General features: G+C 40.6%; 1 protein-coding gene across 5 annotated transcripts in view; it reads left to right on the top strand.

The window, feature by feature from the left end:
• The window catches only part of LOC128341719 (protein bicaudal D homolog 2-like), a 314,941-nt gene that overhangs the window by 118,578 nt on the left and 171,627 nt on the right, over nucleotides 1-24,736 (top strand). Inside the window, exons 7-8 of one of the 5 annotated variants that reach the window (XM_053288164.1) lie at nucleotides 9,532-9,742; nucleotides 13,258-15,486. In XM_053288164.1, the coding sequence (XP_053144139.1) occupies nucleotides 9,532-9,742; nucleotides 13,258-13,263 (217 nt within the window). In that variant the 3' untranslated portion in view covers nucleotides 13,264-15,486. Of the gene's footprint in view, nucleotides 1-9,531; nucleotides 15,487-24,736 lie in introns of those variants that run through there. The other 4 variants (XM_053288166.1, XM_053288159.1, XM_053288165.1 and 1 more) reach the window with 4 other exon arrangements.

Consider the following 24,736-nt stretch of genomic DNA (forward strand, 5'->3'; position numbering starts at 1 on the left):
CTATGGGAGCTGAAGTGGTGAGGTACACGACTAGAGTGCAAGTGACAGATCACAACACGGGGCACATTTGAAGATTATGCTTTGACAATGCAGGTGGCAAGGAAGTGGATTTTTTTCTGCCTCATTGCTTCAAAAAATTCACATCCAGCAGAGTTGTCTAGGATTGTGAGGGGGCTAGTATGTGCCCCCTGCCCCTTGAATTTGAACTCGGAACCATCAGTCACTTGCTGTGACATCTTCAATGACTTTTTTTGCAGGGAAAATCTCTCATATTCGGGCCAAACTGGATTCCACGGTTATTGCCTCTCCTGTGGTACAGTAGGTGTCTTACAGGATTAGATTGGATCACTTTCAGTTTGTGACTCCTGAGGACAGGGTTGATTAAAATTGATTTTTAAAATTTAAATTGGTTTTTAATGGTTTTAAAAGATCTTTTTAAAAGAACCTATGTCAAAGATGTCATAATGCATATTTATCTTAACTTCTAATTATATTTTATGAACATGTTGACAGCATGTTAACATGGCGATGAGAGATTAGATCTGATAAATCCCATTCTGCAGGTGGTGTATATGCAGCAAGGACGCATAGTCATGCAACCTCCCTCCCCCCCCCCGACCAGTGCAAAGACATTAAGGCTTATTCATACATTATGTTCAACACTTGTACAAGTATTCAGTGTACACAGGTACAGTCATTCACATATTATGTTGAATACAGGTACAGCTGTACACTTCCTATCTGTACTATGCATTTGAAGGGCCTCTATCCAGGTTCACTTTTAAAATGAACACAGGTACAATCATTCACATAAATGTGTACAAGTGAGCAGACGTCTGAATCTGGCTAAAGAAGGCCAGTGAAAATGAATGGGGGATTTGAGGGAATGGAGTGGATCTGAGCAAAGAGGAGGAGTCTGGATATAAATGCAAGGGATAGGGAGGGGAATAGATAGTGAAACCACAAATTTCAGGTAATCATTCAGAACATATTCATGCAGTCCCAAGGAACCTTTTTTCAAATGTATCCTCCATTGTAGTAGGAAAACACTTATTATGACAGTGGACTGTAAAAGAGACCCCATTTGGGGTCTGGTAAAATAAATGCTTCTCTGAAGGAGGGCAGGATACCTGAGTTTGAGGCAGTTGCCAGGAGCGCTTTTTATCAGCTTTGGCTGAAACATCAGATAAGCCCATTTGTAGAGGTAAATGACCTTAAAACAGTCATGCATATGCTGGTGAGCTCCACACTCAAATACTGTATTGCACGCTACATGGGGCTGCCTTTTACATAGTGGGGAAACTGCAATTTGTACAAAATGCAGCAGCCAGAATGGTTTCTGGAACATAGGGAGCTGCCATATACTGAGTCAGATCATTCGTCATTCTAGCTCAGTATTGTCTACATAGACTGGCAGTAGCTTCTCCAAGGTTGCAGGCCAGAGTCTCTCTCAGCCCTATCTTGGAGATGCCAGGGAGGGAACTTGGAATTTTCTGCATGCAAGCATGCAGATGCTCTTCCCAGCGGCCCCATCCCTTAAGGGGAATATCTTATTCTGCTCACACATGTCTCTCATTCAAATACAAACCAGGGCAGACCCTGCTTAGCAAAAGGGACAATTCATGCTTATATCACAATACCAGCTCTCCTCCCTCAGAGGAGAAAACCCAAAGGGACCATATAATACCATGCACTGGCTGCTAATATTTTTCCTAGCAAAATACTGGTTTTTTAAAAAAATTCCTAGCAACAGCTGCTGATTTCTTGAACTTCTTTTAAAAAGAAATAAGTGCTATTTAGCATAGCATTATCTAGCCCTTATTAATGTTGTATTAAACGTTTATAGATAAAACCAGAAATGGGCTTTTCATTGTTACCATTGCCCTAATATTGGACCCATAGTGGACATTGTATTGTGTAGCAGCAGTACTCCTACTTCTCCTCTCCCAGATGAAACATCTGTAGGTTTGTTATGTATATAAATAAATTTGCTTTAGGCTGTAATCCGCACAGAGATTAAATCAGTCATCTTAGATATGCCTAACTCTACAGGATTGTGATGTCTCTTAGGGTTATGTATTCATAGAATCATATATGCTGATTTAATTCTTATTAGGGTCAAGCCTCAAGATCATTTGTGCTTCCATTCCCACCCCCGCTTAATTTAAATTGTGTGTGTGTGTGTGTGTGTGTGTGTGTGTGTATAATGCTTTCCTCTGAGCCACGGGCTGAATGAAAACAGTGCCTGCCCTGAAGTTGTCTGCCTTGTGGGCAGGAGCAGCCAGTGAGGACAGTGCAGGGGGCAGCAGTGAGAGGCACCTTTAAGGAGATAATAAGCAGGTGCTTACCATCATGTAAGCAACACCTGTAAGCTACGTCGCTGTGCACACAATCCTATGTGGGGTGGTGGCACTCCACCCGGCATTCAGCGGGGCCAGGACGTGTCCCTAGTCTCTGCGTGTGTGGGAACGTGATTGATTTAGCACTGAAGGAGCCTGGCAAGGGGCTATATCACCTTTCCTCATGAAGGTCTGACACGGGCAGCTGGAGGCTAGAGTCCATCCGGGGAGGTGAAGTGGAGAGCAGGAGAGTTGAAGAAGTTAGTGGGATTACTCGTGAGGAAGGTTCCTGCATGAGGCCAGCTGCCTATGGTGGTTAGGACTGATCTAAAATCAGGCTCAATAAGCTGGGCTCAGCATGAGGGCAGCAAATTGGCCAGGTAGGTAGTGATTTCAGCTCTGGTGGTACAAACCAGAGTATAGCATACGATGGCAGAGCGGCTGGTGCCCAATTGGGGATTGGAACATGGAGTGAGGTCTTCAGATCATGAAGGTTGCAATGAGCATCCGATGGAGTCCCAAGTGAGAAGCACCAGGGAACACAAAGATTGCTTGCCAGGTTTCCTGTTGGAGTATTGAGTGTAAAGCACAAGAGAGCACTTGTTGTAGTTTGGGTTGGAGTCCTGAGTGTAAAGCACAAGTGAGTGCACTAAGTCGTGGAGTTAGGGATACTTATATCCCAAAATGTGCCTTGGGGGCACATTCCTACTGTTATGCTTTGCTGTCTAGAAGGGCCAGGATGTACCTGCCCAGAATGCATCGTTTCTGATTGTTCTTCCTGGGTGAGACAATGTCTTGATGGCCGAGATACTCAAGCCAGTATTGTGAAAGCTCAGAGTGACCAGGTGCGGGCAAAAAAAAACCCCACGTGCTGGTAAGGGCTCGTCGGTTTGTTTTGCAGATTTGCAAATCCAGACTGGATTGCTGTAATGCACTCTGTGTGGGGCTGCCCTTGGATGTAGTCCGGAAACTACAGTTGGTCCAGAATGCGGCTGCCAGGTTGGTCTCTGGGTCATCTCAGAGAGACCTTGTTACTCCCGTATTGAGAGAGCTACACTGGCTGCCAATAAGTTTCTGGACAAAATACAAGGTGCTGGTTATAACATATATAAAGCCCTAAATGGCTTGGGCCCTGGGTATTTAAGAGAACATCATCTTCATCATGAGCCCCACGACCCATTGAGATAATCAGGAAGGGTCTGTCTGCAGTTGCCACCGGCACGTCTGATGGCTACTTGGGTATGGGCCTTCTCCACTGCTGCCCCAAGGTTTTCAATGTGCTCCCTACTTAAATAAGAGCCTCCCCATCTCTGACAGCTTTTAAAAAGTCTTTAAAGATGTATCTGTTCACCCAGGCTTTTAATTAAATATTGTTTTAATAGTTTAAAACTATTTTAAAATATTATTTTAAATTTTTTTAATTGTAATGTTTTAACTTTTTCTAGTTTTTTTGTTTTTGTTTTGTTTTGTTTTGTTTGCTTTGTTGTAAACCACCCAGATACATAAGTTTTTGGCAGTATAAAAATATGTTAAATAAATAAAATAAAATAAATAGATACATTTCAACAGCTACAGTTTCACCCATCAAGTTGAGCGGGGGAGAGCGATAATCACTTTTTTGCTTACTGCTTGGCTAATTGGGTGCAAGTTTTATCTCCTTGTGAAGAGATGAGACAAGAGTTGGCCCACCCTTGTTCTTAGGGAGGCCTTGAGGATTAACTGTTTCTGTAGTTTACTTTGGAAAGGAAGTCTCTCGCATGGTGGCGGTGGGGTGGGGGGTGGGCTTGCATCTGATCCCGATTCCAATTTGCTTGTTGTATGGCCAAATCTAGGGGTGATTGGCCCGCTTACCATCCAAGTGACTAACATGATGAACAGGGAGCCCACATAGATGGTGCAGCTCCTAGGCATGTGCAGAGTACAATCACCAAGCCTGGAGATGAAGCTATAAAACAGTGAGACTAGCGCCAGAACAGAGCATCTCAGGTAACACTTTCCCTGCACACCAGTTCTGATCACCACATAGGCTATTTTAATTATGAATACTAATTAATAGTTTAATTGGGAAAACAACCACACATGATGCATTTAGCCTTGTCTCTAGTTAAACCCATAATTTTCTTTTCCATCCTTGAACAACAGAGACAATTGTAGAGACCTTCTAAATTCCATTTAGGCTGCAATTCTTCATTTACTTACCATGAAGTAAGTCCTGAACTAATTGTGACTGACTTCTGCTCAGGCTGAGCACAAGCCATATCCCCCAACCCCTGAGGTGGCAGGGGAACCTGCAACACTCACAATCCACTGCGCTCCCCAATTGCTTCCCTGCTCCCGTGGTGTATAGAGTATTATGTAACATGGGATTCACTGGGAGTTATGCAGAGGGCATGCCAGAGACCTTGCAGCCCCATACACTCCCTGCAGCAGAGGAACAGTGCAGATATGCCCAGGACTGCTGATGTTTTAAGATGCCCCCATGTGGGAGCACCTAGAAATTCTGTTGCTCATTCCAGAGCCAGTTGGTAACCAGCCCTCTGTAATGGAAACTATATAAGTAGATCAGATGATCACCGGTTGGCTAGTGACTTGGGCTAGTGGCAAATAACTAATTAACAACCATTTTATCATGGACATGTTTTCCTGCTCCATTTCAGCAGCCATGTGAAACCTAGAGCTTGTGAAGCGAGCTGGAAAGGAAGGGGCAGGTCCATCACCAAGGAATCTGTTGTGGAAACATCAGGGACAACTCAGTCTGCCCCAGCCCAAGAAAAATCTGCCTGTGATTTTGTTCCATTCAGATTGCCTATTTCACTTCCATTAAGAGTCCTGAGAGAGATCCACCTATTTCATATGAAACTTGTAAAGTAAAGTAAAGTTGTGCTGACGAGTCGATGTTAACTCCTGGCAACCACAGAGCCATGTGGGGTTTTTTGGTAGAATACAGGAGGGGGTTTACCATTGCCATCTCCTGCACAGAATTAGATGATGCCTTCCAGCATTTTCCTATATTGCTGCTGCTTCATATAGGTGTTTCCCATAGTCTGAGAAACATACCAGTGGGGATTTGAACAGGAACCTCTTTTTCCCTAGGCAGGTTACTTCCTTGCTGTGCCATTAGGTGGCTTATAAAACTTGTACCTACTCTGATTTTGGTGTGATCCCAAATAGCAAATTGCTTCATAAAAACCCAGCTTTGTTCAGCTACAATTCCAAACAAAGTAGCATAGAATGAGTCCCGGTTTTCATTCATGGATTGAAGCTGTACAACCACAAGGAATAATAGTTACTCCAGGGTAAAAGGCTGCAACCATGTTTACATTGCATCAAAGAGCATCCAATGCAATTCACCAAAAACCCATTTTCTAGAAGGGAAAGAGGGCTGTTTTTGCACCCATGGCCATTGATTCCACCCACCTCTGCGACTAATTCACACCCTACTCAATCCTATCTACCTCCTTAGCCCCCCAATCTCCTGTTACTCCAATGGTGGCAATGGGGAAGAAGTCATTTAAAAACTGTTGGAGATGGGGAGATGCCTATGTCTTTTGTGAGTGTGTTCCAGAGCCCTGGGGCAACACTAGAGAAGGTCCAGTTATGGATTACCACCAAGTGAGCTGCTGGTAATTGGACCTCCTGGACCAACTGGACCTCCCTCAATCTTAATAGGTGGTGAGGTTCATGAAGACGAAGGTGTTTTCTATAAACCTTGTGCCCAAGCCTTTCAGGGTTTTATAGGTAATAACCAGCACTTTGTATTTTGCCCAGAAACTATTTGGCAGCCACTGTAGTGCTTTATTATATTATTTATTTTATTTTATTTAGCACATTTTTATACCGCCCTAGCCCAAGGTCTCAAGGCAGTTCATAACAAACCTTTGAAAATAGGAGTAATATGGTCTCTACAGGTGGCCCCAGAGACCAACCTGGCTGCCGCATTCTGCACTAGTTGCAATTATGCACCACTGTTTTAAGGTTGTTTGTCTTGAGAAATGGATCCATTTCTCATCAGCTGAAGTTGATAAAAAGCGTTCTTGGCCACTGCCTCAACCCGAGATATCAGGAAGAGGTTTGGGTCCAGAAGTACTCCCAAGCTACATACCTGATCTTCTAGGGAGAGTGTAACCCCATCTAGAACAGGCAGATCTAAACCACTTCTTAAGTTCCAGTCTGGAATCGGGAATCTGCCCGAGAGGTAGGAGTGGAACCACTGCAAAGCAGTGCCTCCCAACCCCCTTAGGCAGTCCAGAAGGATACCATGGTCAATGGTACTGAAAGCTGCCAAGAGATCCAAGAGGACCAACAGGGTCATACTCCCCCTGTCAATTCCTAATTGGAGATCATCCATCAGGCCAACCCAGGCAGTCTCCACTCCATAGCCCACCTGAAAGCCAGTTTGAAATGGGCCCAGATAAGCAGTTGCTAAGTGGACTAGGTGAGGCTTTGAGCTGGAACCAGAGACAGATGCTTATAGCCTAGGGCAACTGTGTGTTGCTGCTGGTCAGGGCTGCACTTCTGCAAGTAGCAGCTGTTGGAAGGAGGAGTCAAAGAAGCAAACTACAGTTTAATCTGAGGATTTATTGTTGTACCAATACACTTTAAATTCCTGCTATACTTCTTATTTATATCATATAATGCCACTTCATCCATTCTGATTTTCCCAATTAATTAATTCTCGGAGGTGTGTGTGTACTTAATATCAAAAACCTTAGACCCAAGAGATACCATGTAGGCTTGCCAGAAAATACTCTACTTCTCCCCCCCCCCCCCCCACTCCAAAACACCAAGCATCCTATAGCTAGTGCATGCATGCTAGTCACAAAAATGGTTCTGGTAGCCAAGCTAGTGTGTGTTGGGGAAAATTTTGACTGGCTGAGGTTAGGGATGTGTACGGAACTGGTTCAGGCCCTTTATGGGCCTCTGAACCGGTTTGAAAGACTGGTGGTTTGGCCAGTTTGAAGGTGGGGGGGATAACATCCCCCCTTCCACGTTTCACCTACCAGCACTGTGCTCAAATAAGGTCCTGCTGGGGCAGCAGTATACTTCCTTGCTGCCCCGGTATGTCGTGGACGGGAGTGGCTGGAAGTGGCCAGTGCACATGTGCACACCATGACATGCATGTGAGTGAGTGTGGCATGCATGTGCATGCTGCAATGTGCACACATGCAGCAGCCTCTTCCATCCACTTCCAGTTTGTGACGTACTGGGGTGGCAAGGAGATATGTTGCCCTGGCAGGACTGTTTTTGAGAACAGCGCCGATGGGGGAAACGTGGCAGGGGTGAGTGGGGTAAGAGCACCCTCCCCAGAGTTATCCCACACCTTCACCTTCGAACCAGCATTCTCCAGTTCTGTGCACATCCCTAGCTGGGGTAGGAAGAAGCCAGATATCCTAGATTCTGGGAAAAGCACACTCTGTAGTATGCCTCCTTGCTCTGAAAGCTTCCTATCACTGAAGGAAGACCTTTTCCATTTCTCCATACAAACCAATGGGGATCCACTTTGATTTGTATGGAGTTATGGGAAGAGTCCCAAACTAGGCAAAAAGTTGATTGGTGAGAGGGACATACCTATAGCCCATATGCATGTAGCTTAATGAACACAGTGTCATCAGCAAATGACAGAATACTGCATGGTATCTTTAGATAGTGAGAGAACAAACCCAGCCTGTGCAATTGCCTTTGGGTAATTTGTATGTATGACATCAACTAACCTCTTTTTAAAAAAACCTACATTATATTACAGCTCCTTATATATACACGGGGCATTCGTATATGCAGTATTCCTTTGTGAAAGAGCATTTCCAAGCTATGATGTTAAACATATTACACATACATAAAATGTATTACGAATAGCTTCTGGCCAAAAAAAGGCAATAAATAATAATTATAGTACCCCCCAATTAAACCAGTTAACAGGAATATGGAATTATATATGCTACAGGTGTTCTTTAAAAGTATTCAACAGTTCTGAATCTTTTCTTTAGGACCTGAGGGAGTAAACAGAAGCCAACATGAGGTTTGAATTGCATCTTAAGATATGCCGACAAAGAAAGCACCAAGTTTCAATAGTAGAATAATTTGAATGTCTGCTGTAACTTTCACTGGAAATAGTGGGATAGTTTATTGGTGGTGACACTCAAATATTGGAATCATCTTAGGATCTCATACACATACGTACATGGACACAGAACTTAGAAGTTCTGCAACACTGTAAGAGAACATGTCATCAGAGTATAATTTTTGTTTGAACCAAGATTTTCTGAGCTGAATTAAATTTGGAGACCTTCAGGGGAGCCCTAAAGACCCATCTTTTCAGCTTAGCTTTTAATAATATTGGCTTTAAATGGTTTTTAAAATAAGTTTTATATTAATATTTTAACTGCTTTTATTTTATGTTTTAAGTGAACTGCCCTGAATCGTTCTAGGATGGATGGTATATAAATGAAATAGGTTAATAAAATTAATAAGATAAAATACCAGTGTATAAACTGCTGTATCAAAAGACCTATGGCTGTTTCCAGCAATTGATTAGTGACCTGCCCTCTCACATGGCTGCAGAACTTCTGGATTGTGTGTGTGCATGTATGTTACATATATGACAGTCACTTGCTGAAAGCATTTTCATTACATGTCAAAAATCATGTCCCACATGAGAAGTTTGCATCTCAGAAGCCTTGCCTTCTTGGAATTACCAACTCTTGACTACTTCTGTAACATTTGAATATGATCCACTTGCATAATCAGTTTGGAAATATAAGCCAGAAACTCATGGATCTTGGCCAAAGCAACTTCCACAGTCTGAAAGATATATTTTTTCATTCAGAGGCCACCAAAAATAGCTTCTCCTTAGATCCAGAAGTGGATATTTTATGTGAAAGGACTGTAAGTTTAGTTTTGATACTGAGCATATGCTTCAAGACTCTGTCCCTTAAATCTAAGAATATATTCGCCTCTCCACCACTATATTACACCTGGTAGAGGATTTTAAGGTTCTAGTACAACACAGAGTAGATCCTGCAAGCCTGAAGTCTACTCATCTTGCTGTAGGCAGTTTCCTATGTTTTACCTTTGCTTTTAGTCACACTCACAAGAGCAAACTACTCATCTGCACAGAAGAAAACAATACCTGTACCAGCCACTGAACTTCAGTAGTCAAAACCATGCTGCTTTAAAAGTGCCTTTTTCATTGCAGATGCGATGAGTATGTCACCCAGTTGGATGAAATGCAACGCCAACTTGCTGCAGCCGAAGATGAGAAGAAGACATTGAACTCCTTGCTTCGTATGGCAATTCAGCAAAAGCTGGCTTTGACTCAGCGCCTCGAACATCTTGAGCTGGACCACGAGCAATCCAAAAGGGTGCGCACAAAATCTGCTTCCAAAGCCAAGAGTAGTAATCCCAGTGTAAGTCATATACGATCATGTGGCGACAGGTCTGAAGGGTCTGTGCTTAATAACCAGGTGTTTTGCAGTGAGAAGTATAAGATCTATTGCGATTAAGAAAGCAAATAGGAAGTCATAAATAGATGCATCTGACGTTTGTGCTGTTGAATGTCAGCATAAATCCCCACTATATTATGTTGCAGTGATGAGTGGATTTGTTCTAGTCTGTTGTTAAACCATGTAATACAAGTTGTATTATAGTGGTCTTAACTGTAACTGATTCGCAAGCATGGGGTTGGGGGAGGGAATGCTGTTAACAAGTTAGTGGTGGAAAAGGGCTTGGCTGTTTCCACAATGAGCAAGTACGGTTTTGCTGTTTATGGGTAAGCGTTAAAATGCATAGCAGGTATACTGCATCTGGTGTTACTAACTGTAGCATGTATAGCACAAATGTGATCCTTTCCCCTGGGTTACAAGCATTCTTCAAGTAAATGAGAGAATTTCTCTGGCAAAAGCACCTCGTTGTTTAATATGTCTGAGAGGTGGTGGAATGCAACACTTCAGATTAGATGCACAACATGGTTATCAACCTTTTCCAAAACCAGAACCAAACCTAAATGATTCTGGTGTGGAATTTAGTTGCTGACATTATCACCTCTTATCAAAGCGCAAATGCTTTCTTATAAGCTGTAAAAGCTAGAGCAGCCTAATAGCGGAGGATCCACTCGGGTTTTTCATCTTCTGCTTGGTTTCAGAAGGTTAGCTTACAGAAAATTGCACACTTAAAAAAGAGAGAGATGCAATATTACCTGTTTCAAACATAACTTAATGCTAAAAGGGAAAAAAATTAAGATTTGAAGAATTCAGAAAGTTATGTTGTTTGGACAGTACCACGTACTACAGAGATTTCTGTAGTATTATGTTGTTGCTTTTGGCAGTGTAAAGTACTGGGAAGAAGGTTAGGTTACACACTGGACACCATCTAGCCAAAGTTAAGTGCTTTTAAGCCCTTGATTTCAATCAGGAAGTTAAACGAATGCTCAGCTCTTTCCCATTGCAATCAATGGGATTTAGAAGTGCTTAAGGTGGTGCCCATTATTACTATATCTGCATAGTATATGTGTACAGAATTAATAGGAATATGTGAGTATTGTCAAGTTGCAATGCAGTTCCCCCTAACTGTCAGTATTAAGGCTTAATAGAATAGTATTACAGAGCTCTGACATTTGTTTACGCAAAAAAAAAACAACCCATACACAACAAATTGCATTTCTTATGCAAGCACATGTTTCACAGGGCTCTACATTCTAGGCACAGGAAATTAAATCATCAGTTTATTCTTGCTGATACATAATTATGAAGTAGGTTAGCATATATGTATTCATCTTTTGAAAAAAAATATTGTCTACTATTGAACTTTTAAGAGGCCTTTTTTAGCCACTTAATTTCAATATGTTTGATAATAACAGCAACAACAAAAAGTGTACTTCATAATTGGTGCCTATAGGAGCAGTAATGATACAAGAGTGGGATAAAAATGTTGCTTTTAAAATTGTGATAAATTGAAGGAGCACAATAAGGCACATTTTTTAGAAGAAGAAGAAGAAACAAAATAATTCAAAAGTGCCTAGCCTCAAACTTTATTTTAATGTAAAGCCCTGTTCATTTTGTACTCTTTTCAAATAACTTTGTATGCTTAGAATATTACTAAGAAGTAATGTAGGACTGCACAGCTGCATCTGCTGATAGTAGTAAAACTTCTTTCTCTCAAGACATTCTAATAATCATATTGGTGTTGTATTGCCTCATCTGACGCTACCATTTCTTTTTAGAAGATCAGCAGTTTGCTTCCTCTGTATTGCCGCTCTGCCTATAAAGTAGTTAGGAGATATAGCAATGTTACTGTAAAGTAATAAGCGGAACACGGCTTCCTTCCTCGCAAAGGGAGTCTTGTGGTGCATGGGACCTCTTGGGAGATTAGGAAGAAGCAGGCCTCAAACCCTACCACATGGGATTGCAAAGCAAGTTCTAAAATGGAGGATTTGACATCAAAACAATAAATGACCAAAGTAATATCTGCTGGATCTTTTAAAATTTAAACCAGTTTCAAGCTATCCAGTTCTTACGTGTTACTGAATGATCAGCAAACATGAGATGTTTTTGTTGACAGAATGGCAGGCCCTGTACGTCTCGCTTTATTACTGTATTTGCAGAGAACACTGTTTTCTCCTGAAGTTGAGCTTTAATATTGCTGTGTAGCAGGCTTTGATATTTTTAGAAGCAGAACACCTGTTAACAATGTTTAATCCTTCTTTTCTCCTCTTTGCTGCACAAGAATCCAAAAGGCCTTTTTAACCCCTCCCCTGCATTCCTGCATTGTGTGTGATTTTACAAAATGCCTTGGGAGTAGCTAGGCATTTAGAATACTAAGCTGTTTTGCTCCATTAGAAGCAGCGACCACTTTTGCTTCCATGTTGATGGGGAGCTGTTAATACAATTCTAATTGTAATCTTTTCTCTGGTGGTGCTCATAAAATTGAATACTCATTTTCTAAAAAGGAAAAGTTTTGAGGCAAGTTTCCAAGGTGATTGACAAGCTGCATTGGCAGGTTTTCAAGTTAATTGAAACAAAAAAGGGAGGTTTCGGTGTTATGAGATGGTGACAGTATCAGTGTCAGTTCATTTTGCTCGATGCAACATACAGTTTTCAGGAAGCGTACTAATAGTTTTCCATTGTTGTTTCTACAGTCCTCTTTAAAAATAGTTCTGTTCACTAACCTCATGCACTGTCTACGACTGAGGCATTCACAGTAGCTGTGCATGATGAATGGTGCCCAGGAGCAGCCCAGCTGCATCCCTGTGTTTGTCAGATGTGTGGGCCCAATTGTTTTTGAACCCTGGTAGAAAAAGACACTCAGAAGAAACCCAGAAGATTGCTGTTGCTGTGTGTAAACCTGGGTTAAGGTTTTAGTTTTAGTTTTAGATTTTGTGCAGTTTTACACCTGTTGGCTATCAGCCTTCTAAAACTAACTTCTGTTAACATCCATGTCTCATTTTGTGTTGACTGGGTTGGGATGCAGCATGGAAAACTCGCCTTCACCTACCTCTGTAAGCAGGACTTCTCCTGGATGATTTATTGTTCTCTGCATTGGCTGGCATGATACACTGACTGCATGTTTCTGGAGAGCCTACAGCTTCATTGATAACTTCTCTTGTGTCCTTATTGCTGTTTACTTATGCTTGAGCAGCATAGCTTGATTCAGGACTTGTAAGAAACTTTCTTCCTGCACAGCTTTTGCTAACAGGCAGTGCATCAAAGCATTGTTTCAGATGCTTGGAAAGCACACATGAGCTACATTGGCTGCTTTACCTTAGACTAACTGGTGCTCCTCAGCTGACTAATGTGCTATGGTCCTCTTGCAGCACACCCTTGTGTTCTTAGGTTTTCAGTTCTTGAATTGAAGAAGAATGATGACCCAGTTTTTCATCTCTAATGTTTTTTTTTGTGTGTTTTTGTTTCTACTTTCCACTTTTCAGCTGTAGAGTAGTTCCTGGAGAAGGCCATTGCAACAGTGCAACTTCGTATCTTAGCCTGTGGCGATATGGTTAGAAGTGGTGGTAGCCCGTTGCACAAAGAATGGAAACCACTGATAATGTATCTCCTTTCCCCCCTTTTTTCTTAAAGCAAAACTACATCATTTCCAATATGCAACTTGTTCTCCCCCCTCCTTACTTTTTGGCATATTATGTCTGGATACAAATGAATAAAGCTTTACCCTTTAAGTGCTGCTGCAGGAAGAAAACTTACAAATGCTGAAGAAACCTACTTCATAATGTAATAATTGCCATGGTAGCTTATTATGGCATATTATAAATGTTCAGATGGGTATTTTTTCCTTACTACATGATAGAGTATTCATTTTTTTAAAAAACAACAACTGTCTGATTGTTTAAATCTGTGCACTTTTAATATTTTGATATTTACTTTTAACGTCTTTTTATTCTTTTTGTAGAAGAGTTTATATAAAAAGAAATCCAGTGACTTATGCTAATAGTCTCTCTCCATTTGGGCTTGTGCTTGATGTTTTACCACCCACCTGTGGCAGAGTTTTATACGATATCGTTTTGCTCTATCCACTGTGTTTAGAAAAGAGCTTGAACACAACCAGGAGTTCTGCTAAACTATATATGTGCTGTGCATCAGCAGCTTTCTTTCTTTTTTTAATTATAAAATGTTAAGCTTTATCTGTTTTAAATTACTGATTTTAACTGCCATGTTATTTGAGAAATCCAGGGTATTCAATTCTGGGGTTTTTTCATATTGTATTATTATTCTTAGGAATAGTTCAATGTAACAAGAAGAAAACTTGACTTTGCTCTGGTTAAAACAGTTATAGGCACTTGAAAAGAAATATTAGTGTTACCTATAAATTCCAGAATGTCTGGATTTTAGAGGGGGGGAATTATTGCGTATGATTGGTTAACAGAATTTTATACAATACCACTTAAATTCCAAATTGGAATTGTTTTTGTTACTACTTTGTTTTATTGTGCCAAATTGTGGTACATTTTAGAAAGACAAATTCTAAAGTTGTCAGTGATAGGGTGTTCTATTTCAGCGCCTTTTTATCATTTAATTGTTGCCAGTAGTGCCTTTCATAAGTTGTAAGGGAGGAGCCTAGGCTAGCTTAGTCTGTCCAAGAGGAAAGGAACTGTGGTTTTGGAACCTAGTAATGAAGTGGAGCAATAAGTGCAAAGCAAACGCCCCTATCGCACATTTTAAAATGGGTAGATCTACTATAGAGATGATATATACGCAAATTGTAAAAAATTCTGTTAGTCAATGATACTTCATCATGCAAATCCTTGCAAATTCAGGGGCATAAAAGAAGAAAACAAATATTAAATAAAACCTGAATATACTTTGCAAACCAAATGGACTTTATTGAACAAAATAATGAACAAAATGTATTAACACATTTGTGGTTGCAGTACAGAGGATGTTTTGGGAATATTGGTGTTCTGGTAGCATTGTACGGTGGTGGATACAGTTTAACCATAGTATTGTTTGCAAATGTGAAGAAGAAAAACAACACATAATATTTTTCTCTTGCATGTTGTATCTAATCATTGTAATTTCAGGAAACAGAAACTGAAATGTGCAGCAACAAAAGATGTACCTGCTAGTCTTGGTGCTATTTGTTGAGGCTACTTTGAATGATTAAATTGGTACTTCGGGGGGAGGAGAAACCAAATTCCTCTAAAATAAAACAAAGTACAAATTGTAATAATAATGTCATGGTGAAAAGCTTTCTGTTTGCTGGAAGAAACTTTATTATTCCTAGAAGTGGGGACTTATATTTTCATCTTTTGGTTGCAGTATTGACTCATAAGTGATATTATTACATTTAAAATTACATCTCTATGTGGGTATTTATTTGAAATGTCAAAGTACTGTATTATGGTTTTTATGTGCATTACCTTTTAGTGGTGGATTGGTCTCCATTTTATTGTCATATGCATGTACTCTTGCCAAGTAACCTTTACACAGACCTGAGGAAAAATAAGTTAATACAATTGCTGAAAAGGAAGATGTGGAAACTGATGGACATGCAACTCCGTTAATTTGATATTTTTAGGAGGTGTAGAGGATAAAAATGTTAATTCCAAATTAATCTAATAAAAAGAGCTCATGCTATGTAGGAAAGCAATCTACCTGCATAAAGGTAGTCACGTTGGCAGTATCAATAAAGTTGAAAGAAGAGATTCTGACTGGTTTGTCTTTGAATTGTGCTGTTCATTGTGTTGCTGAAGTGTTCCTAGACTTCATAATGGCTTTAAAAAACTAGCATGCTCTGTTCTCCATTTAGGATCATCTTCTACATTATAGGCACATCAGCCAAAGCAGTAGTGACCACTAAGTCCGCTTCTTGGTTGGCCTCCAAGCATGCCATTTGAAGTGTTAGCACAGTGTGCGGGCCAACTAAGCAAGAGGGGCGAGGCAACCTCCCCACAGGATGCTGGTATGGGTGACATGACCCCATAGAGCAGAGTTGAGGAACCTTGGCCCTCCAGCTGTTTTTGAAGTACAACTCCCACCATCCCCAGCCATTGTGGCTGGGGATGATGGGAGTTGTAGTTCAAAAATAGCTGGAGGGCCAAGGTTCCACACCCCGCCATAGAGCATACCGAGAACTGGCGCTGGGTAAGTTAGCTGCCATTTAAAGTTGTATTCACTTGGCCAGTGCTGGGATGGCACTCACTGGCCACTACTGAGCCAAGGTTAAACACTTATGTCTCTTTTATTTCAGTGGGAGAAAGTCTATGAAATTATTGCATTGAGATAAAGGTGAAGTGTGCCATCAAAGTCAGTGTCGACTCCTGGCAACTACAGAGCCATGTGGTTTTCTTTGGTAGAATACAGGAGGAGTTTACTATTGTCTCCCACGCATTATGAGATGATGCCTTTCAGCATCTTCCTATATCACTGCTCCCCAATATAGGAACCAGAGGGGATTTGAACTAGCAACCTCTGGCTTGCTAATTAAGTCATTTCCCAACTTAAAAGTGCTTAAGTTTGGCTATATTACTTACTTACTTATTTATTTATTTACTTACTACATTTTTATACCACCTTTCTGCCTTGACAAAGGCACCCAAAGCGGTTTACAATATTAAAAGAAGCAAATTACAGAAGATTAATAAAACGTCTCAGGCTGTTGGTCTTTTCAGGAACTGAAGACAAGAGCTCCCTGGCCTGGGCACCTCCTTTCTTGCCTTCCTCTCAGGGCACACTGGTCTTTCAGTACTCAAACATAAAAACAACCCAATTGGATCAGGCCCAAGGCCTATCATGCCCAGCATCTGTTTCACACAGTGGCCCATCAGATGCCTCTGGAAAGCCCACAAACAAGAGGTAAAGGCATGCTCGCTCTCTTGCTGTTGTTCGCCTATTTAGAGGCATTGTGATTCTGCAGCTGGAGGTGTTGCATTTCAGAAGTGTTGCATTTCAATGGAATGAAGATATGTTATAAAGTTTTAGTCTGTTACAGCTGTTTAAGGCAATTTGTAACATAGTTTATTTGTCACATTTCTATCTTGATCCAAGAAGCTCAGAGTGGCATATTTGGAAACAATCCTACTTTCTTCTGGTAAAAACCAGGTTAGACTGGGAGATCACAGCCACCAGCAAGTTAAACAGAGTTTTGATTCCAGTCTCCCTAGTCCAAGCCTGTCAGTATATATCCATGACGTCTCACTGTGGCTGTCTTTTAATTCATCTCCTGTGTCTTTTATGGTGTATTCATTCATGCAAGTCTGCAATTGATATTTCCTCTGAAAGGATGTTCTAATCTCTTTGACTATGTTCCTATATAAATAGATGTATACAGTAGAATTAACCAGCTACCTAAATGAGTGTGTGTGTGTGTGTGTGTGTGTGTGTGTGTGTGTGTGTGTAAAACACACTCTGAAAATATACCAAATATATGTTAAAAGGATAATATTAGCAATGAGTTTTTCTTTCTCTTTATTGAGCTTTATTGAAGTTGGATGTTCTTGTTTAATGTATAAATAACTAACCTCCCTGATTTGGAATGTGTCACGGACAGGATTTACTATTTTATTTTTCCCCATTTATTTTGCCATATTATAATAGAATAATTGCAGACTAGTAAATCTCTAGCAATTATTTATTATTTGTAAATAACATAGAACTTACAACAAGAACAACAAATGTTTCCAAAGAGAATATAGAAATACATAAATTAATTAATTAAATTAAATAGAGATGGATCCCTGTCCCCAAAGGTCTCACACTCCAGTACCACTGCAGGGGTACTGTGCTGGGGATGGATAAGGGCAGTTGCTTTCCCTGCTAAATAAAGAGAAACACCACTTTAATAAGGTGCCTCTTTGCCCAGTTAGCAGGAGCAATGGAAAGAATCATTTCTCTCCTTTCTCCTTAGGATTTAGGATAAGCATTTAGTCCATGTCTGTTTTCCAGTGATTCAGAAACAATAACTATTTTGAAACACCTGTTGCTTCTCCAAACCGCCCCCCCCCCCCCGGCCCCTGGTGTGTTCCCAAATTTCCCATGTGTAATAAAGTGTGTCTGTTTTACCCAAGTTTATTTCATACTCTTCTGGCCCTATTATCACTAGAAACATTGTTAATCTTCTATCTAGATGCCAGTCTGACCATAATGGTGAAGCAGGGATTTACAGGTGAAACTCGGAAAATTAGAATATCGTGCAAAAGTCCATTAATTTCAGTAATGCAAATTAAAAGGCGAAACTGATATATGAGACAGACACATTACATGCAAAGCGAGATAAGTCAAGCCTTAATTTGTTATAATTGTGATGATCATGGCGTACAGCTCATGAAAACCCCAAATCCACAATCTCAGAAAATTAGAATATTACATGGAACCAAGAAGACAAGGATTGAAGAATAGAACAATATTGGACCTCTGAAAAGTATAAGCATGCATATGTATTCAGTACTTGGTTTGGGCCCCTTTTGCAGCAATTACTGCCTCAATGCGGCGTGGCATGGATGCTATCAGCCTGTGGCACTGATGAGGTATTATGGAAGACCAGGATGCTTCATTAGCGGCCTTCAGCAATTCTGCATTGTTTGGTCTCATGTCTCTCATCCTTCTCTTGGCAATGCCCCATAGATTCTCTATGGGGTCAGGTCAGGCGAGTTTGCTGGCCAATCAAGCACAGTACACTGTATACTTTTCAGAGGTCCGATGTGGTTCCATGTAATATTCTAATTTTCTGAGATTGTGGATTTGGGGTTTTCATGAGCTGTACGCCATGATCATCACAATTATAACAAATTAAGGCTTGACTTATCTCGCTTTGCATGTAATGCGTCTGTCTCATATATCAGTTTCACCTTTTAATTTGCATTACTGAAATTAATGGACTTTTGCACAATATTCTAATTTTCCGAGTTTCACCTGTACAACCTTTCAATTTTAACAAAGGTTAGAAATCTCAGGCTAACCGATGTATCAGTAGTTAATCTTGGAGGAAGGAACTTTCTACTAACGTAACACTTACTCCCACATGTCTTGAGAGATCTGCAGTTTAATGCTGAGGACTTGTTGCTGGGCTATAGTGAAGCTCTTGACAGACAAAAAATGACTGGATTATATAGTGATAGCTTTTTGTTATGGGATAAGGATTGACTTTAGAAGATCTAGTATCCTGATCCCTCATTCTACTACTGAGAGGAGAGCTGGTCTTCTGGTAGCAAACATGACTTATCCCCTTAGCTAAGCAGGGTCCACCCTAGTTGCATATGAATGGGAAACTACATATGTGAGCACTGTAAGATATTCTCTTTAAAGGGTGGAGCCACTCTGGGAAGAGCAGAAGGTTTCAAGTTCCCTCCCTGGCTTCTCCAAGATAGGGCTGAGAGAGATTCCTGCCTGCAACCTTGGATAAGCCACTGCCAGTCTATGTAGACGGTGCTGAGCTAGATGGACCTATGGTCTGACTCTGTCTGTTAGTAATAATTAGTTGGAGTGCCATCTGAAACTAGCAAGGACTGAGCATGCTTCTCCAGTTTCAGCCAGAAATACAGAGCCTTTGGATATTGTGACTGGGGCTGATGGGAGTTATAATCCAACAACGTCTTAGGACCTTCATTTGAGAACCCCTGGCCTAATATATTGAAGGTTATTGTTAATTTTCCTTGGAGAGTGGTTCAGTTGCTACATGTCCAGCTGACATGGATCCCTGGAAGCAGACCTAGAAAAAAGGCCCACTGTCAGAGACACTGGGAGATCTGCTACACCTCAGAGCAGGAAATGGGTCTCAGTGACTCTACATAGGAAACTGCCAGGTACTGAGTCAGACCATTGATCCATCTATTCAATGTTGTCTTCACTGATTGGTAGAGGTTCTCTAGGGTTTCAGACAGGTCTTTCATTGCACTACCTGGACATGCCAGGGGCTGACCCTGATTCTGCATTCAAAGCATGTGTCCTACCACTGAGCAACAGACCTTTATGAAAAGGTTTTTAATGTCTACATAGGTCAATAAATTTACTAATTTGCTTTGTTGCCCCCAAAAGACTCCCAAGGCAATGTAATACATGTGAACATGAAAGCATTTAAATAACAAAGGATAATTCTTAATCCCGATTACTGATATTGTTGGGTTCTGTTAAAAAAGGTGTGGGGAATGGGTTTCTGCCAGAATGGGTTTCTGGCCTTGTGCTGTAACGTTACCCTGAGCACTCCTGTTTACATACAGCAAGCAGATTATTTCTGTTTAGCCTACACAAGTGTTATCACCCGTGTCAAATTTATTGGCTATTCTGCGCAATTTGACAGAACCACTTCCTGCCATCTACTCTTTCTGCAGTAGCTGTTTATCAAAGGTAATGACAGCAAGGCTCTCTGTACAGGGAATGTGATCCTTGAGAGCTCCTTCCTAAGTCGTCCTTCCTGTCTGTCTTGTTTGACACTTACTTAGATGTCACATCTGGCTTGCTTTCCAGAAGTTATTTTTAGGTGGAAGGAAACAAGGTTTGTGCACGTAGATGTTATATAAAATTAATTTTAAAAGTGGGTGGAAGTTAGAGATGCATGTTAAAATCCTTTTAAGCTTGCTGTCTCCCTAGGCAAGCTGCTGAAATCATGGCATCATTCTGAGGATAAAATGAGAAACATTGTAACCTGATCTCATCATTTAGGATAGTACAAGTGAAGTGAGATATTTAAATGCACAAGCAAGTATCAAGGTGACAGGGTTCCCCACCCCTCACTAATTTTATTTATGAGAATTATTCTAAAGTGACTGTGTGTCTGTATGTGTGTATCCCCCACCGCGCGCGCGCGCGCACACACACACACACACACACACACACACACACAATAACTTTGCCCTTCAATGGAGAATTGTTAATGTAATATCTTTCCATGTGTTTCTGAACCTGGAAGCATCAAAAGCAGCCAGACCCCTTCAGTGTGTATGAACCTGGGGTTTGCTTTTTTGCCCCAATATGTATCACTTTGCACTTGCTTACATCGAGTTGCATTTGCAGTTACCACTCGCCCAGTATGGAGAGATCCTTTTTGGAGCTCCTCACAATCTATTGTGGATTTCACAGCCCTAAATAGTTCAGTGTCATCTGCAAATTTGGCCACTTTGCTGCTTACCCCAACTTCTAGATAATTTATGAACAAATTAAAGGGCACTGGTCCCAGTACCGATCCCTGAAGATCCCCACTTCCTACCTGCCTCCATTGTGAAAACTGTCCATTTATTCCTACACTGTGTTTCCTGCCCTTCAACCAGTTACCAATCCGTACATGAACCTGTCCCTTAATCCCATGACCAAGTTTAATCAAGAGCCTTTGCTGTGGAACTTTTGTCAAAAGCTTTTTGGAAATCCAAGTATAATAATGTCCAAGTATATTTCACTTGCACAGTGAAGCGTTCATTGTTTCAAATATAAGTAAAGCTGTGCAAGTGCAGGCCTGCTGTTTCTAAGTGATTGTGCAACTGTGCTTTGCACAACTCTGCTGGACCTGGCTTCCATGTGTGCAACAGTGCTGATCAATCAGGAATGCCAATGTTGCCTTGCGTATCCTGTAGTCACCGTTATTAACACGTACCTGTCTTCTAGCTGAAATGATTGCAGTGAGTTATTATACAGTATAGTTTAGAGAAATAACAAAGTAGTCACTAGATGGCAGCACAGCAAGGAATAGCAGTATCTATAGTCAATTAGACACAGCAACAATTAAATTCCCTTGTATTTAGGATATTGAATTTCCTTCCTTCAAATTTATTCTATTTATTTATTTTTTACATTTATATCCCGCTCTTCCTCCAAGGAACCCAGAGCGGTATACTAGATACACAAGAAGTGTTCAACTGCAAATGAAGACTATTTGTATTGTATTGTCTATAGGAGTGTGCAGTTTTCTCTTAATCTAGCATAATTTATTATCAGTTTCTGAAAGATAAGTTGTTTCCAAACATTTACATTTCCTCCCAGGAGCCCAGAGTGGTGTACTACATACTTAGGTTTCTCCTCACAGCGACCCTGTGAAGTAGGTTAGGCTGAGAGAGAAGTGAATGGCCCAGAGACACCCAGCAAGTCTCATGGCTGAAGGGGGATTTGAACTCTGGTCTCCTCGGTCCTATTCTAGCACTCTAACCACTACACCATGCTGGCTCGTGATTTCCCCCCTCTTCAGGAGTAGAGTTGCTATTAAGGGAGGGTCTGTAGCTCAGTGGTAGAAAACCTGCTTTTCATCCAGAAGACTCCAGATTTAATTCTTTGGCATCTCATCTTCCTGTGGGGGTGGGGGAAGTTCTGACTGACACCCTCAAAAGCCATTGCTAGTCAGTGTATGCAATACTGCACTAGATGGACCAATGATTTGACTAGCAGAAGGCACCTTCGTAAGTTCATATTATATAGCACCCTTCAATGGAGTGAGAGCATTGCACGGTGATTAGATTTGTTAGCAAAACAATAAATTATGAAAGCATGACAATAGTGGCATAAAAGCAATAAACTATGTCAGAATCTCACAAAATATTAAGTGTGTGGAAATTAAAGGTCTTTGGCTCGGAAAAGGTTAATTATTGTAAGCACAAGGAAGAGTTCTGTAATCAAGGCAACTGTGACTGAGAAGATCCTTTCTCCCATCACCACAATACTAGTTTAGACAAGTATTTGGAGTGCATGTAGAGGGGCCATTCATATGAACAAACCTCCCCTCCCCATGCAATAAAGGGACGTGCGGCTAGGGCATCAAGACATTCGTGGAGCACGTGGAACAGTCCCCCACTGCTCTAAAGGGATGTGCTGGGAGGGCCAGGATAACCAAGCTCTCTTGGCATGTCTCCTTCCTAATCACGTGGGTGAGGGTAGTGTCATTCAAAGAAGGACTAATAGACTCTGTGTAAGGTAGCATTCATCTTTATGTGATGAGGTAAGGGATTGATTTGATTGTTTCATTGATTAAGTGCCCTTCAGTCAGTGTCGACTCTTAGCAACCACATAGATAGATTCTCTCCAGGATGATCTATCTTCATTATGAAATAGCATCCCAAAGTATTGCTAGCCAATAAGACCCCTTTTGGATTTTTCTCTTTATTATTATTTTTCTTTTCTTTTATTATTTATTCATGCATTCATTCATTCGATTTCTATACCACCCTTCCAAAAATGGCTCAGGGAGGTTTACACAGAGAAATAATAAATAAGATGAATGGATCCCTGTCCCCAAAGGGCTCACAATCTAAAAGAAACATAATCTGAAACATTATCTGAGTCGTCCAGTTGGAGGATGCTACTAGCAAGCTCCCATAGGACCATCTCTCTCAGCAAAACTATATCTGACCACTTGCTTTGATTGCTGAAGCAGAAAAGTGGTTGGTTCAACACTGTCATTTTGAAAACTAGAGACAAATATAGCAAATATTTGCTATGGGGCGAGCGATAAAAGTAGAGCTGCATTTGCAGAAGAGCCCCCCTCCTGCATTTGGACAGTGTTAACTCTTTCCACAAATACGTGCCACAGTGTAGTTCAACAACAAAACTAGTGCAATGTACAGGAGAGTTTTTCATACTGAAAGGAAATTTCGTTCCACTGCTGGAGAGAGAACAAACCATCTTTGCAATCAGTCCTCACTGCTATTGTACTTACTACTATTATGTATATTCTGCTTTTTAACAACAACAAAATCTCAAAAATGCTTTACCTAGAAAAATAATGATGATGATGGTTTTATACCATTATTGTTATCACTTAAGGGGAAGTGTCTACAATGAACTTCTCTAATATTGGTGCTACTGGGACAGTTCTAACTAGCTGTGCATGCTGTACTAATGAAATAGTCTTAAAACAATAAGACACACCCAGTGTAGCACATCAGTAGTATAGGGGCTTACGAGATAGTCTGAGACAAATCACTGGCTTCCAGCCTAATTTACCTCAGAGAGTGTTGTGGCTCAAACATCACTTTGACTTTCATTCTTGGAAAACTGAGATACATTACATATACAATCAATAGCAATATATGCATTTACTACATATACAAAATTCAGAAGTTAAATTCCTTGAACTTTCACCTTATGAGGAGTATTTTTGGCATTAATTTGTTATGAAGAAGCACGTTTATTTAAAGATCTATGCTCATGCTACCTTGGAAACTTCTTTTCCTCTCAAATCAGCTGGTTCTTTAAAGGGCAACCCTTTCAAAACAAAATAAGTCAGTTATGCCTTGAAGTGTGAGTTCTCCAGATCAAAATGTTCAGTTAATTTTGAAACATTGCCACCTTGTGTTTGAAAGGGAAATAAATACTTGTGCTAGGGAATCTGTCAGTATTAAACTGCAATCCTCTGACCAAAGCTTTGCATTTATTTATTTAAGTTGTAGATCTAAATAAAGATCAGACTTGCATTCCACCTTGAAGACTAGAATGGGAGGAACAATTTGAAAACTAAAACAGAAAAGAAAAAGAAAAAGGGAATAAAATTAAATCCAATTAAAATGTTATTAAGATTTCCATTCCTCTACTGGGGGAAAGACCTGGGGGAAAGACTGTAGCTCAGTGGAAAAGCATCTACTTTGCATGCAGAAGGTCCCAAGTTGAGTCTGGTATCTTCAGGTGGGACTGGAATAATCATGCAATGTCATATGGTTGAGCATACTCTTAAGTGTCAAACCTTTTTGCTGGTAGTGGTAGTCTGCCACTGACTTTTCTGCTTCATGGATGAAGAACCAGCATATGGCTACAGTCTGAAAACTATGCAAATACATGATGTGAGAATGTAACATTGTGATTTGTATTAAAAGGTAGTACTACCGTAGCATCCGATTATGCAATATACATGCTAATATACAGCAATGCAATGATTATTTCTTTTATGTGACAGCTGGCCTAAAGGAACCACATATCTACCTGCATACGATACCAGGTTCACACCAGAAAACTTCTAGTTTGTTTATTGAAATATTTAAATCCCAT

The sequence above is a fragment of the Hemicordylus capensis genome, chromosome 2, assembly GCF_027244095.1.
Source record: "Hemicordylus capensis ecotype Gifberg chromosome 2, rHemCap1.1.pri, whole genome shotgun sequence".
Lineage (NCBI taxonomy): Eukaryota > Metazoa > Chordata > Lepidosauria > Squamata > Cordylidae > Hemicordylus > Hemicordylus capensis.